The sequence below is a fragment of the Pelobates fuscus genome, chromosome 3, assembly GCF_036172605.1.
Source record: "Pelobates fuscus isolate aPelFus1 chromosome 3, aPelFus1.pri, whole genome shotgun sequence".
In the NCBI taxonomy this organism is placed as follows: domain Eukaryota; kingdom Metazoa; phylum Chordata; class Amphibia; order Anura; family Pelobatidae; genus Pelobates; species Pelobates fuscus.
In genome coordinates, this window is record NC_086319.1 from 189,440,391 (window position 1) to 189,456,781 (window position 16,391).

The window sequence follows — 16,391 nt, forward strand, 5'->3', positions numbered from 1 at the left end:
ATGTCACTGATGCTGTCAAAACTTCTTCCTTTATCATCCAATGTGTTTTTTGGAGACACACAGACATTGAGTTTTTGTGTTTATGTTTGTGTTATTCTGGCCTAGATTTTTCAATTAGTGCAAGAATAAAATTTTCCAAAAGCCATATATCCATGACTAACCGCAAAGATTGCCTCTTTCCTATGTCTCCGTAGCTGGATACAAGGTCTGGATGTGGACCGTTGAAGCCTTTGTTAAGCAACTTTGCTTCCAGGAACAATACATAAAGGCTGCATCCCATCTGCTTTCCATTAACAAAGTCTATGAAGCTGTGCAACTCCTGAGGGGAAACCATCTTTACAGGTCAGTGAGTGTGATAGATGCATCATGGAAGAGGACAGCCTTCCTTTCAAGCAAAATATGTTGGATGCTGCATAGTATAGCTTTATTACAGCTGCACTGTTGGGCCTTATTCATTGATTCATAGTTTTTATTACATATACACAAGACAAAGTATCAACATTAGAATATAAATATTTTCTGTTTTTGTTTATATTGTAATTACATCTTTATTTGCCAACTTTGGCTTTTCAGTGTGATTCAGCCTTTAACTGAACCTGTTATGTTTATCTTATCACATAATGTCTACATCAGGCCTCCACAACCTGCGGCCCCCCTACCCAGATGTTTTAAACTACAACTCCCATGATAACATTGCTATGCGTTTCATTAAATGAATCATAGGCATTTACTATGGGGGGGGTCATAGGTTGTGCAGGCCTGGTCTACATGTTCTATTCTAAAGGGAAATTGGGAACACAACTGAACATGCATTTCTCAGCAATGGCGCTGCTGTAGGGACCAAAATGTATACAATATCAGACCAAGGAGCACAGCACACATAAAAATACAGTATATATATATGCTTTGATGTATGTACTCAGAATGCAAATCATATATCTGCACTGTATCAAATGAAAATAATCATTAAAGTGACATTGCTATCCAAAACGTCCTCAAATTTATAATTTCCTGTGGTCACCACCAAAGGGGCATCTGAAACAGGGGGTGGAATTCTTGACCCAAAAGGAATCTGGTCTGGACTCCAAACTTGCATAGTAAAGTAAAAAAAAGGAATTTGGGGCACACCCGGAACATGCAATTCTCAGCAGTGGTGTTGACTTAAAGACCAAAAATGATACAATACACAGCTTAAGGAACAGCGAACATAAAAATACAGTTTTACAGATTTTATGTTGTGTGAGGAGTAGATACTGTGTAAGTGCAGGTATTAATATACTTCATGACTCTTCTTTCTGAAGGCTAATAAAATCAGAATGTTATTGAAATTCCAAAATTGAGCCATCTTCCTCTTCACACACCTCACTAATTCTAACTTCTTTACTGCCCTATCCTGGCTTGACCTCATCTATTCATCAGTCTACAAAAAATAGGAACAAAATGAACATATCTAGTATTGCAGTCAGTTGAAAATAATGCACATTATAGGATAAAATGCAACATATAGACTGAGTTAGGACAAGAGTTTTTATACAGACAAACCGTAGCCTATCCACTTTTAAAAGACCACTATGGACACTATAACACAACTTTAGGTCCATTTCATGGGTTTTAGCCTCATATCTATTATCTAGGTTTCTCCCTGCTCTTTTTTGTTTAGTTTTTTTACTTAAAAGGAGAAAAAAAATGTTATGCTTTCTGCAGCATAACTTCACTTTCTTAGTCGCATCGTCCCATTTCTCAAAAGTCCTTCAGATTGGAAGGTAAAGTGTAGCAGTCATCTGAACCCACAGCCAATCACTGTCCTTTTAACTGTATAGTATTTCAGAGCCATGCTAAGGGTAATGGGGAGGAATAATAAAAGGACAGTGATTGGTGGAGTTTCAGATTGATGCCATCAGCTTGACATAGATGCATCTAAAATGGAAGTTGCTTTTTGTGAAGAGAGGACCTGGCTAAGGCCTTTCAGTTACACTGCAAAATCTTTCTTTCTTTTTTTAGTAAAACAGAATTGAATGCGAAAAAAACAAAGCACTAATATGAGGTCAAAGTCTGTAAAATGTAATTTAAGTTTTATTGGTGCCCACAGTAAGACTGGAGTATCCTTTTAAGATGTTTCACTTAGGATTGCATTCTTTAATCCATTCCAACCACTGAGCCCATACATCAAGATTATTTGTTTATAATTATAGATTTCAGTAAGGCTTTTTACACTGTTGCACATAGAAGGCTTATCAATAAACTGCAATCTTTAAGTTTGGATTCCAATATTGTTGAATGGGTTAAGCAGTGTCTGTGTGACAGGCAGGTTGATGTTCCATGTGGGGATAAGCCAAATGGTAAACTAGAAAATGGTCAGAGCCGTGGCAGCTGACATTTAATATGCATAAGTGCAAGATAATGCATCTTGGGCATAAAAACCTCATGGGTAGAGTATAGATTATTTTATACAGTCCTAACCTCAACATCTGATTAAAGGGATTTAGGGGTAATTATTTCTGATGACTTAAAGGTAGGCAGACAATGTAATAGAGCAGCAGGAAATGCTAGCAGAATTCTTGGTTTTGTAGGGAGAGGTATTAGCAGTAGAAAGAGGGAAGTGCTCATGCCATTGTACAGAACACTGGTGAGACCTCACTTGGACTATTATACACAGTTCTGGAGACCGTATCTCCAGAAGGATATTGACACTTTGGCAAGAGTTCAGAGAAGGGCAACTAAACTGGTTCATAGATTGGAGGGAAAATGTACGAGGACAGGTTAAAGGATTTAACATGTATAGCTTGGAGGAAAGACGAGACGGGGGGATATGATAGAAACATTTAAATACATAAATGAAATCAACACCATAAAGGAGGAGACTAACTTTGTGACCTTGTGTATCTAAACCGTTATAACTTTCCTTTTCTCACTTTATCTCAGTGTTAAGTGTTTTTGAGTACCCATTGCATTTATTAATTTTCTGTTTTTAGGGAAGCCATAGCTGTGGCCAAATCTCGCCTCCTCCCTGATGACCCTGTTCTGCGGGAGCTGTACACGGCATGGGCTGCAGTTTTAGAACAAGATGGACACTACTCCATGGCTGCTAAATGGTAAGTGGACCATAGCTAACTGATGTGTGTTCAAGATACTGTGATGTTTATATTTTATGTTAATATATTTATTAGTAAAATCATTCAGACATAGAGATATACACAGTATTTCTTCTGGTTATTACTCCTGATGAAAGGAGGTTAAAGGTAACATTTGAAACCAGCAACCACCACAGTTTTATATCCAGCAATACTGGACGTAAGATATTTGCAGAGAGACTTGTATGTCCAAACTATTGCATGGTCACCAGAAAATTGCATACAATGAATGAACTAGTGTTAATCGGAGCTACTGCTGGTAAGTGTAGCTGTTGATGTTGGACGTGGCGAGAGATATTAGAACAAAGGCACACTCTAAAACTATAAATAATTCAAGATACATGGCACCCAAAAATGAATCAAGCAACCACCTAGTGTATTTTTATAAATCCTTGATTATTGAAAATCAACTTCTTACAGAAATTTTCTGCAAGTGTTTTTTTTCTTTTTTTTATTAATTAAAAAAATGTCTTATGTCTCAAAATGTGTCTGGAGTCTGTCACACTTGTGACATTTTATAAAAGTTCTGAATTCAATAAAAAAAATGCACTTTTTAAACTTGAGAAGAAGGAACTCCTCTCTAGCTGTTTGATAGAGGTATTCTTCTCTCTTCTTACAGCTCACTGAGAAGCATTGTAAATGTGCACATGTGGAGCTCTCTGACTCAGTCTGTGCTGGGTAAAAGAGATCTGCAGCTTTTGCAAGCTGTGTTTTGATATACCCCCCCTAATGAAAAAATGCAGAATAAATGTATGCATGTTTTCATTGGGGGGTACATCTACAAAATTCTTATATACAGAGAATTCAGTGGATTATCTTTAATGTTAAAATGCAGCTTTATATAAATTGATATATAAATGGCTAATATACAAATCCTGTTTACAGAGTCTAATAGCAGCTCACTTTCTTAAATGTTGATAGTATGTTTGTATCTGCTTTCGTGTACCTGCTTACATTTTCTCTGGTTTTTTGTCTTTCAGTTATTTAGGGGCATCCTCTCCGTATGATGCAGCCAAAGTACTTGCCAAAAAAGGAGATCTGTTATCCCTAAGCACAGCATCCAAGCTTGCTTTAATAGCGGGGGAAAAGGAGCTGGCTGCTTCATTTGCCCTTCGCTGTGCCCAGGAGTTTGTGACTACAAAGAACTGGGTGGGAGCTCAGCAGGCTTTACAGCAGCATCACAATTTGTTGGTAAGGTGATTCCACTATACTGATTAAGCCTTTCAGAACCATAATATTTTACAATCAAGTATTGTGCATTGTTGGTTATGACCGATAGTAAACAAAAGAAAGATGAAAGAACTGTTTGGAACTTTAGTAGCAAGATCAAACATGTCAGGGGTAATTCACTGCTTTCAAGGATAGATTGTAATGTTAATAACAAGAAAAAAGCTGTGTTCCTTTACCTTTGTAATCAAATTTGACCTATTACTGTTGAAGTAGGTTTACAATGGTACTCAGTCTACACAATAATCTTTTAAGACATGTATAATTTATTAAGGTCATGTGGTCTTTTAGTATTTATTTCCTTGTATCACAGTTGGAATTAATCACACCTAGAGAAAATAATAATGAAACAAACATTTACTTAATTTAAGACTTGGTAGTGTTTGAGCATCCCATAATAAAAGGGATGATACTTTCAGTGCTAAATTAATTAAAATGCTAGATTTGGCAGTTCAGTGAAACAGCAAAACCTAATGGACTACACAAAGCTACTGAAACCAAAGTGTTCGTTGTCCTACTAATTCTATCAAGATATCAAATGTTCGTCTACTGAGTGTATCTATCCAGAAATGTGTACAGTGTAACCTGTAGACCTAAAAGTACGTTTCTTGTTTGTGATTCCTAGGGTCAGAGGCTAGTTTTCTGCACAAGCGAACTGTTGTACAGTGTCTTGGAAGAGAAGACACCAGTGGATTGGAAGACACAACATGCTCCATGTTTCCATGATTGGGTGCAGTGTATCACCCAGGAATCCTTCATTACCAGATTGATAGGACTGTGGCAGAGTGAGCTTGGCGTAAACGCTGCAGATCAGTACAGTGAAGCTTACCAGCAACTATGCACCTCTGAAACCCCTCCGACTACCGCGAACACCTACCCAAAGCAGGTAACATTGAGTGCCTCTTACATTTACAATGTACTCTCTTTCAGCTAATCCTTCAGCTATAGTTTCAGATTTAGCTGAAGATCTAAAAATAATAAAGATTCTGAATTTAAAATAAACTAAACCATGTGGTGTGTACAAATACAAACAAATCCACCTTGTAGGTGGACTGCAGCTATTTGTGATAAGAAGACACTATACACATTATTTTTTGTACTTCATGTGATGTGTACGTCAGTGCTTAACCCCTTAAGGACACATGACATGTGTGACATGTCATGATTCCCTTTTATTCTAGAAGTTTGGTCCTTAAGGGGTTTTAAAGTATGTTACTAACTATATTTTAAGTATTTAAATTTTCTGATAGCTGCAGAGTGTATTCGAAGAGATAAATTGCTCACATGCTCCTGTGCAAAGTGCTAAATTAACAGCATATAATCAGCAGATTCTTCAAATATAAATTTAGTTAAAAAAATTAAGTTTCTACCATGTGAGTTTATATACCTTGTAAGAATACAGTAATATAAAAGGACTACGGTACTCATTTTGTTTAATATAAACAGTGATTTTATCTAATCTAGATCATGGTATTATCTAATGTTAGGGACTAGACTTGTGCACAAATATCTTTCAGGTTGGCCGAACAAATCCACATCTTTATAATCTATTTCTGAACGGATCGATTATTCAATGAGTAAGACTTCACATGTAAATCCTGGATCTATCTTTGACTTTGAGCTGATTCCATTTTTCTATTGTTCTACACATGCAGTTGCTACTCCAGCTTTCTCATGAGGTGACTTTTTCTGCATTGAGCTACCTCACAAAAAACTGGGACGAAGCGGCACCAGCTTTACTACGAACACTGACACGCTGTCAACAAGCTGGATATTTCACCTTAATGCAAGAAGTGTCCAGGCTGCTTCTTCCTGAAGGTAAGTTCAAGTAATGATACCTTCCAATGTTATTTGGGGTGTTCATACTAGACCGTGAATTGCAGGAAACTGACAATCTACTTGTCATTTGGAAAATATCTTCAAGTTGCACATTTTTTTCAGGACTAGGAAATAGTTGCTGTGAAGAGTTGAAACCCAACTCTGCTGTTTGGTCACAGTGTAAATAGTGAGAATTCAAAATTAATTTCACATTTTAGACTAAAATAGTGATATAGAGAATTGTTCCGGTTTAGCTGCTTTGTTCTTACATGTGGTGTTCACTTTAAATTGTAAGGTGCAACACTGTTTTCAAACGGTTTGACTTCTTACCTGGAATCTGGAAGTAGGGGCTTTTGTTAGGAATTAGGGCCATCCGTTGGAATTGCAGTTTAGAACATCAATTTTAATAACTGGATAAATAGAAATTTCAATAGATGCATTAACAGTATATCATAAATTTTTTTTAATGTAGTTAACATGTTTTATTGAATGTTTGCATAGTAATACAAGAGAGAAATATAAATAGCAGAGCATAGCTATCTAGTAGAAGTCCAAAGAGTGAGCTCCAACTAAGGAATATCGTAAACACAGGAAAATAATCATTAAAGGGACACATCTAGTCACCAGAACAACTCCACTGTCTGCTTGGAGACGCTGAACATTCCTCATAGAGATGCATTGACTGTGTTTGGCTTTGCTTCTGATCTGCTTCCTTGATGAGCTCAGCCAATCCAGTGCTTTCCTATGGGAAAACATTGTGATTGGCTCAGATCATAACTTCTGATGATGTCAGCCAAAGAGGCAGATCGGGGGCAGAACCAGCAGCAGACTGGAATGAACGTAAGATTTTTCTATATTTAGGGAGCAAGGAGAGGCCAGGGTGCTTGATGGTGTTTTTAACACTCTAGGGTCAGGAGTACATGTCTGTGTTCCTGGCTCATTAGTCTTCTTTAACCTAGCCTAGTGTGTTATAATATTACAGGAAAGAGAAAATCCATAACCCGTCAAGTAGGCTAGCTGCCCAGGATATTAGGAGAAGAAAAAGAGTAGAGAAGGAAGGCAATGAGCAGCAATTCCCAGCTGGGCCAGAGAGCACAGAGGAGGCCTTCATCCAGGGGCTGCAAATTTTTAGGAAGTGATCAGTAGTTTTGTAAATGGGGGCCATCAGTTACCATACCAAATTTTAGCCTCGACTTGTATTTGTAAAAGCAGTGCCGCCTTCCAAGTCTTGGCCAAGCAGAGCCGCAAATCTGCGCACACCCTAAAGATAAGCTTGTGTGTTGCCCATGTGAGATTGAGTTCTCTATATCTCCTATTAAGGACGGCTACTCACGTTTCCAGGAGAAGGATCACATTAACTGTCCTATGTTGGAATATATCCAACAAAATATTTTGCCTCTTGCGGTCCAATGTCGGATTGTTTCTGGAGATATCCCCCGATCCTCTGCGATGCGCACAGACTGGGAGGTTCTGGCACGGAGGATCGGTGGTACTCTCACAGGAAGGTCCAACATTGGACCGCAACTGGTAAAATATTTTGTCGGATATATTCCAACACTGGACCGCAAAGGATTACGTTTGGGACAGGACCATCAGGGCGTGGAGGTATGTACCCTTTTCCTCATAGCCCCAAAAGCAGTTGGAAGGAATTTCTGGTTGAGCTTTTGCCAGTCGGGAGGGATTGATGGATGTACCATCACACCAGCAGTTTGTAGCAGTATATAACATACATTTTAAAGAAACGAGGCATTTAAAGAAAATGGCAGATTGTTGTTCTCTCCTCCACCTCTGCATTCAAGATAGAACACAAATCAGTGGTGAGGATTTTACTGGCAAGTTTATATCCAGTATTTTAAGGACCAGTTTGAAGTTAACGGAACACTCCTGCACTAGAACAACTTAATTGAAAACTCTGTATCGCAGCACCAGATCTCTCTGCTCCCCTGTCCTTCGGTTTGTTGAAAAGATTCAGACTGGAAGCTTATGGCTGCCCCTAAATGTAAGCCAGCACCAGGGATCATTTGGCACCATAACAACATTATTTCGATTAGCTTGTTATGGTGCTGGAGCGTTCCTTTTAATAAAAAAAATCAGTGTTGTTGTGAATCCTTCCATTACATTATTGCGGCTGTATATTGAGATGAACTTGCCCAATAGTGTTCTAGTAAGACTTTGGATTTGAGGTTACAGATAATTGTGATATGTGATTTTTAGCAATATTTGTCATGCCTGGAATTGTTTTCTTTTTCTTTTAAAGGGTGCAGTGAGCTGCGGACTTACATCAATCCAGAAAACAAACAGAGTATGGCGGCATGTGAAAGTCTGCAGGCATTTATTGCTTATGTATCTTTATATGAGGTGTGGTGGTGTCAAAGTAACAAGCTTCCCACCCGCAAAAACTCAGAAGCAGACATAGTAGTGGATGTCCCACCAGGAGGTGTTGAAGAAATGCAACAATCTGGGGAGGATAAGATGCTGGAAGAAGTGCTTGGTTTTGAAGTCTTGTTATCAGAAAGACATGCTGCATTTCAGAGAGCTCAGAGAGACATTGCTGAGGTTCAGAAAGCACTACGTGACATGATACAACAGCACCAGAGAATCAGGCAGATTCAAGATAATTCTCTAGAGCTGGAGCAAGAAGCAGGCACAAACACGTTGTCTCCAGACAAATCTTCTGAAAGCCAAATGTAAGCAAAAATCCCAATTCATACTTGGTAACACCAAGGGTTTAAATGTAAATTTGAGGACTTTTACCACATTGGGTCTTAGAGTCCACCAGCTTATCTTGCTCCGTCTTCATACATTACTCTGATGTCTGAGCATTTAGTTTTCGTGTCATTAATTGCTCTGATGTCTTTTTGATTAATATGTCACAGATGAAAGACTGTTTGGACAGAAGTGACTCATTTAAATACTGCTTTACAATATGGAGCCCAAGATCATTTTGTAACTGGTGTTTTAAAGCATTTATGATATGTGAAAGCATTAAGTTAATCTAATTTATCAAACGTTTTAATAGCGGTACTCTCATGGCCGCATCTGTTTTTTATTTAACCCCTCACCCGACTACACTACATCTAATTCCCCTCCTAGTCACTGCCAAATGCCCCTAGGTCCCCGATATTTTTTAAAACTTTATTTTGTGCCCGGACCTAGATAGGTCCCACACTAGATAGCGCTGTGAAATTCCCACGCATGCCCAGTTAAACACTTAAGCATTAGGGCGGGAATTTCTTCTATTCACTCATTCGTCAAAAAGACAAATGAATGAAAATAAATTTCAAACGAATGAACGAATACCTCTTCGTTCGTTTAGTTTATTACAAGGAGGTAGCTACCCTGTACTGTATGTGAAAATAGAATCGGCGGGAACCAGGGCTCCCTGTCAATATGACCCTCATATTAGCATAAGGGAGATTATTTGAACAAAAACTTTGAACTTTGAAGAAAAAAATAAAATCAAACAAAGCCAAAAAAAATAATCCATCTTCACCCAGCTAGGGCACCATGCAGACTGAACTCCGCAGGGCAGGGAAAGGCTTATTAAGCCTTCCCACGCCCTGCAATTTAACTCCGAGCGCTCTGATTGGTTGGTTTAGGATACCGTGGGAATTAGGGAGCTATCTACTCGCGGCACAAATAGATTGGCATTTCATTAATTTGAATGACAATTCCAATCCGAACAAAAAGTACCGAAGGGCGTACTCGAATGGACAAACTGTTTTCATTCTGTTAGGATGAAATTCTGTAGTTTCATCGGCGTTCTGTCTAAATGACAGGGCGTTCGGGAATAGTGAAAGCAGGCATCGCGAGATCACGGAGGAAAGGTTGAGTATTGTGGGAAAATTTCTCTAACCCACTTGAGCTGGTCAAGCGTAGGAAAAATACATAAGACAAAGTAGTCCCTACTTTGTCTTATGTTTTAAAGAAAACTAGATCAGATAGGAAGAAAAGAAGAACAGAGAGGGAGAGAAAAGGAAGCAATTATTCTATGCCGTTTTAAGTATGATTCTAGGGAGCCCAACATATTGAAATGTTTGCTATTCTGATATGCTCATCTTTTCTCAAGTTACGCATTTATTTTCTTGCTACAACAAATTTTTTAATTTCCTTATTTCTGCAGGTCAACTGGTCCAAGTCCACTGTCCCTGGCAGAGCTGATGAAAAAGCTCTCTGCAGCAAACCATAAGCTAGCAGAGTTTCCAGAGTATTTAAAGGTAGGTTTCTTTTTTTAAAAAAAAAAAAGGAAAATGTGTGGTGAAATGCATGTAAATTGGCTTGGGGAAAATTTACAGTAGATTAAATGTCCCTGCAGTCTGGCTTCTCAATTCTCTGCCATTTAAGAGTTAACTATGTTGTTTATGCTTCCCTAGCTACACCTCCCTTGCTGTGACTCACACAATGTAACGGATTCATCCGCACATAGAAATGTTTATGATGGTATTTACCGTCCTGACAGGAATAGTTGTGCCCTTCTGCAACCATGTGCCCGGATACCTGATAAACCCAGCATGTCTAGGGACGCCGGCCGCTGCGGATCTATCCCACTTTATTGCCCCATGGCCGCCTAAAACAGGATAAACAGGAGGGTTATTTAAACTAATTTTTACATTCTCTCATTGCCCTGTCGTGGTTTCTGCCTGATGGTAATCCGAGAGTGCGTTCCTGATCTTGATATTTTGGTATTTGACTTTGACTTCGTTCTGACTTCCCTGATTTCTGGAATCCTTGACTTTTGTTTTTTCTCATCATTGTGTCTGATTCTGTATCCCTGACCTCTGCAAGTATTCTGACTATTCTTGGATACGTTAAGTCCGGCCATCCTAAGGTCCGGTTAGACGTTATCCTTAGTCCTAGGTGTGATACAGTTCTGCGTGCTGGATCAATTAGTAATCCTGACACACAACCTCCTGAAAAAGATGTCTAATTTTTACAATTCTGTCTTCATTTGGTTTTATAAGGTATGCATTCACAGTTAAGAATAATAAGAAAAGATAATAAAGTAAACAAGTGATCAGTGGGCAGAAACATTTTTGCAAGGTAACAATTGGCAACAATAACTACGACTTCAGAATAGGAAATTACACCATAAAGGTTTTAAGGAGCAGAATAAATATCCAGAAATTTATAATTCATGCCATTGGCTTTGTAAACAAAAAGAAAATAGGAGGGACATCATGCTTGCGTGCCTAGATGTTTGTCTTTACCTCTGAAATACACAAAGATTAAATGGCCTACTTCCATGATAATTAGGAAGCTCAGTCTCTGGAACAAACCAAAATCCAGAGTCAGAGCGAAAAACACTACAAAAACTCTTGAGGAAATTGTATCTGCTCAGATTGGGTATGGTATTATTGAAATATATGCAACTAAAGGAAAAATAAAAATATTACCAATATTTTGTTTGGTTCTGCTTGATATAAAAGGAAAAAAACAGAAGACCGTGAGCCTCATGTATGGGATTAAAGTTCAATTAAAAGAGCAGGAAATAAAAACTTCTAAATTAAACATACTATGCTGTAAAATCTTTTGGTCAAAAAGTTTTTTCGTGCAGACTGTGTGAGTCACATCCAGTGGAAATGTGGCTAGGGCAGGATAAAGTAATTTAACTCCTTAATGGCACAGAATTGAGCAGAGAGACTGCATGGCAATGAAACTTCTTCATTAGGCTAAAGTTGTTATGGTGCTTAGAGTATATCTTTAAGGACTGTACTTTTGCAACTCTGCTTAAAAGGGATGTAATTCCATTTTAAAAGTGTTGCAGAGTTTAAATTTTCCTCACTAACCTTCCAATCCTTATGAAGATTAAATCTGGCCATTTGGATGGCTAGTGAAGACAATGCATTCAGAAATGTATTTTGCCAACCAAGGAAATGTTTTCCCTTTTTGCATTTAAAATAAAAATGTTCAAACAAGTAATCCCATTATACACAACATGTTTACTTTAATTGATTAATAAATCACAAGTTTGTATCTTGACGTAAAGCTGCTCTTCCACTTTCTGGGGTCTTTGAATATTTTGCAGAGATCAATAATGGTGACTTTACTGCTGGCCACGCGGTTGCTGTGGGGTGCAAGGAAAGGCGAGTTATACTTTCCTGAACCTGTTCATAGCGGCTGCTGGCTCTCTTCATCCACGGGATCCTCTCCCGCATCTGGCATTTCGCCTGCCCGGAGTAGACATCAGTACTCTCTTGCATGCGTGAGAGTACAACATTGATGTCTATGGAAGATCCAACAAGACCGCAGGAGTTTCCATAGAAAAAGCCATTTTCAGTAGTGACTGTTGAAGACTTGACAGCTGTAACCCGGTCTTTTTGTCACGCGTAGGAAAATACATGACAATGTAGTGTCAATTTTGCCTTATATCTATTGACTAATTTTATGTTTCAGAGACACAGTCAACATGAGATTTAATTAAGATGTTATTTTCATGAAATGCTCATATTTTGGGGGAAGAGTTACAGAGCCGCTTTAATACTTAGTATGTGGATGGGTGATTTTCGGCTAGGAGCTGGAGTCACTTGTGCCAATTTCAATACTAGGATACAGCTGGTGTAGTTTGCAGGAAACTTATTACAAAGCCAGCTACCCATAGCAAATGACAAATCTTATATGATTAGACTTGGACACAAAAGAAAACTTCAGCTCATCCAAATTCATGTGGACAAAAAGATTTCCATTCATCCAAACCAACAGTCGTCCACTAGACTATTCAGTTTGAACAAAACTTGTTCATTGTTTTGGATTGCAATTTCATTCAGATGAATTAAACATTTTTAATTTTGCTCTTTTTTCAAATTTTGGTCTTTCGGCTGTAACGAATAGTACAAAGGAGGTTTAAATCCCCCCCTTGCCTCAATCCATGGCTGCTCACTGTCAGCTATTGCTGACCACTCATTAATCTAAATCTTCCTTGCCTCCATGGTGTGGCAATTAAAAAGAAAATAACTAAAACTAAAATAAAGTGATGGAGAACATATAGTGTTTCCCACTTGTGGCCATCCAGTGATGGCTATAAAAAAAGCAAAAAAACAGGGAGGATCCTGTGTCGGGCATCCAGTCCCAATGAAAGACAGATGGGTGCTTTAATGCAATAACCGTGGAAGGGCATATTATCCACCAACCGTTCTCAGCAGGTGGGGGCTCTAAATATAATAATAAGGAAGGGGATCTATTGTCCCCCTTAGCCTCCACTCACAATGTTATGCATTTGGTAATTCTCCACCTTGAAGAATGGCCCTATTGCTTGAATTTCAGACAAATACAGTATTTGGACAAAATTGAATGCACAAGTCTGATGATCAATATGTCTTGATTGGATATGTTCAATAAAAAAAGACAATGTTGGCAATGACTGTACAATTGAAAAAAGTATAAAACAGGATAATGTTATTGTGTGTGTGTGTGTGTGTGTATATATATATATATATATATATATATATATATATATATATCCTGTATGTGTATTAAACATTGAAATTGAGGAACAGTTGTTTTATAAACTTTTGCTCTGGAATATTATGTGTGTCATGTATGCTGTATGTTCTCCATGTGGGTGTTACTGTTAGACCTATCTATCACAGCTACTTTAACATTGCTTTGATTATACTTATCCATTTTTATTTGTTTGCTCTTATTCTGATTGCACACAAATATCCCCTGACAAAAAAAAGAATACTGAGGCGATCTCTTGTTGAATAAAGTTGAAAGTTTATAATGACGTAACAAACTAAAGTACTACACAATGGGATATGTTCAGTACTAGACTAGCTTTACTTCCTATTAATCACATTCTTATCTTGTGTTGTTTTGTTAATGTTGGTATCCTGTTCTTTTTACCTGCCTTCTCAGGTCTTGCACTTCCCTGATGTTTTGGAGAGTTGTCTGGTACTACTTCATCTACCACCCTATTCCACGTCTCCTAGAATACGGGCACAGGCCTTGGCTATGCTGCAGAGTCATATTACTGGATCCATTGATCATGAGAAAGCAGCCATGAATTTCCTTTCCTCACTCTAATAACCTGTCAACAGTATCTCACACTGCTTTCAGATCTGCAATAACCACTGCCTTAGGTGCAGGTGGCTAATAACACCCTTTTTCACTTTCATCAGGCTGCAGAAGATCATAGAGACCAAAACATCTTCATAACTTCTACCTTACCATATCCCGCTTTACTGTTAAAAATACGCTGCACGTGTCTGCTGAACTCCAGAATTAATTGTAGAAGAAGCTGCTAAAAATTGGAGAGTTCGAGGAGGAGCAATCTTTAATTTTGCTGCCACTTTATGCACAACCATGTGAACATAAGCTGCACAGTGTAATTAAAGGAATAGCTGTGGTCATCTGGTTCACATTTATAGGAATGGGCACCATAGGCTTTAGACAATACAAAATAATTGTAATTTGGAAAAGATTTAATCTATATGATGTTGGCTTGGAACACATAGATATACATAATTTCATTTGTGTAGGCACATATCTGCACATTGTTTTATAAAGCAGTATAATACCAAGGATATTTCTTTATGTAACACAGTTTGTCTCCAATTTAATAAGTATTTTAACTGGAAAGTGTAGTTGTAAAGACCTATATTTACAATCTGCAATATTTATTTTATTGATGAGGGCAAACCAATAAAGAAGACCCGAAACAATAGCTGCCATGACAATTGCTATGTAAAAGCTGAACATGCTTTATTTTGTCATTTTGGATTACCATATTATGAATCAATTTGTATTTGTTCCATAGTGGGTGCCATCCTGAACATGCAGTAGGCTGGTTAGTTATATTTACAGCAAGTTTTGGGTTTATTGTTTTTTTTGTGCTTTGTAACACATAACTAGGGAAGTATGAGGTGGCATCAAGTTAGCGGGTGGCACGCCTTTGTAATACATCAGTTAAAATTAGCATATTTGTGAAAACAGACTACATTTGTACCTGGCAGTTTTGCCCGTTTATTTACAGTCTGACACAGCAGTAAATGTGTCGTGGGAGTTGGGAATGTCTAGCTCCAAACATTCTTGAAACTCTGGGTTGTTGGTCCTTTCCCCTTGTTTTGCACATAACCCAAAGAGAAAGTTGGAGATCTTTGGACAAGCAGCTTTGTGAAGTCACGTGGTATACCTGCATATCACTTACTGAAGAATGGTAGTTGAATACTAATTCACCGTTTAGGCGTGATACATAGCAATGGAATTTGAGGACTATCTTAAGAATAACATACAAGACCATTGTACATAATTTGAAATATGTAAATGTGATACCTTAAAGGAGACAGCTTTGATGCACTGTTGTATATACTGACATGGTTGACTGTTTAACATGTATTGCATTTTTATAGTTTTTTTATTTGTGAATGTGTGCAGTATATTTATATATACATACATACACACATGTAATTCCTGAAGTGAAAACTATTCTAATGCACTTACTTATGTATGTTGTGTACTGCAGCACACTTAGGTTTATATATTCCACTGAGCAGACTAGAATGGTGACGACAACCTGTTCCAATACAGTTGTTAGGGGCCTAGTTGTTTCTGTTCTGCCAGCCTCCCATAGCAGCTGAAATGTCACAGGTTTGCCACCACCAGACATCTAGAGCTTCTTTATAACTATCAAACTGCTCAGGAACTGCAGCTTGTATCAGAGACATAGAGGAAAATTGTACCATTAACACAAAGCTGTGCTGCATGTAATCATCTCTTACATAAGATGCCAAGGAAATCTTGAAAATATTTTTCTCATTTTTTTTTGTTCTTTCATTTTTCAAAATAAATATTTGAAGTGGCATTTTGACTGTGCATTCTTATTTTTTGTGTGGTAGAGAAAGTATGTATAGGAGATCTATAGATACTCTATATACTGTGTAAACATGGCTCCCCTCTATATACCGTGTAAACATGGCTCCCTCTATATACAGAATAACATGGCTCCCTCTATATACCGTGTAAACATGGCTTCCCTCTATATACCGTGTAAACATGGCTCCCTCTATATACAGAATAACATGGCTCCCTCTATATACAGAGTAACATGGCTTCCCTCTATATACCGTGTAAACATGGCTCCCTCTATATACAGAGTAACATGGCTCCCTCTATATACAGAGTAACATGGCTCCCTCTATATACAGAGTAACATGGCTCCCCTCTATATACAGTGTAAACATGGCTCCTCTCTATATACAGAGTAACATGGCTCCCTCT

At 38.0% G+C, this 16,391-nt stretch overlaps 1 protein-coding gene across 1 annotated transcript in view; it reads left to right on the forward strand.

Moving 5' to 3' along the window:
- The window catches only part of GEMIN5 (gem nuclear organelle associated protein 5), a 52,242-nt gene extending 36,274 nt beyond the window's left edge, over positions 1-15,968 (forward strand). Inside the window, exons 22-29 of the mRNA XM_063447837.1 lie at positions 195-342; positions 2,973-3,092; positions 4,112-4,322; positions 4,984-5,244; positions 6,014-6,176; positions 8,434-8,863; positions 10,300-10,393; positions 14,031-15,968. Of these exons, the coding sequence (XP_063303907.1) occupies positions 195-342; positions 2,973-3,092; positions 4,112-4,322; positions 4,984-5,244; positions 6,014-6,176; positions 8,434-8,863; positions 10,300-10,393; positions 14,031-14,198 (1,595 nt within the window). The 3' untranslated portion in view covers positions 14,199-15,968. The remainder of the gene's footprint in view (positions 1-194; positions 343-2,972; positions 3,093-4,111; positions 4,323-4,983; positions 5,245-6,013; positions 6,177-8,433; positions 8,864-10,299; positions 10,394-14,030) is intronic.
- Positions 15,969-16,391: the final 423 nt, after the last annotated feature.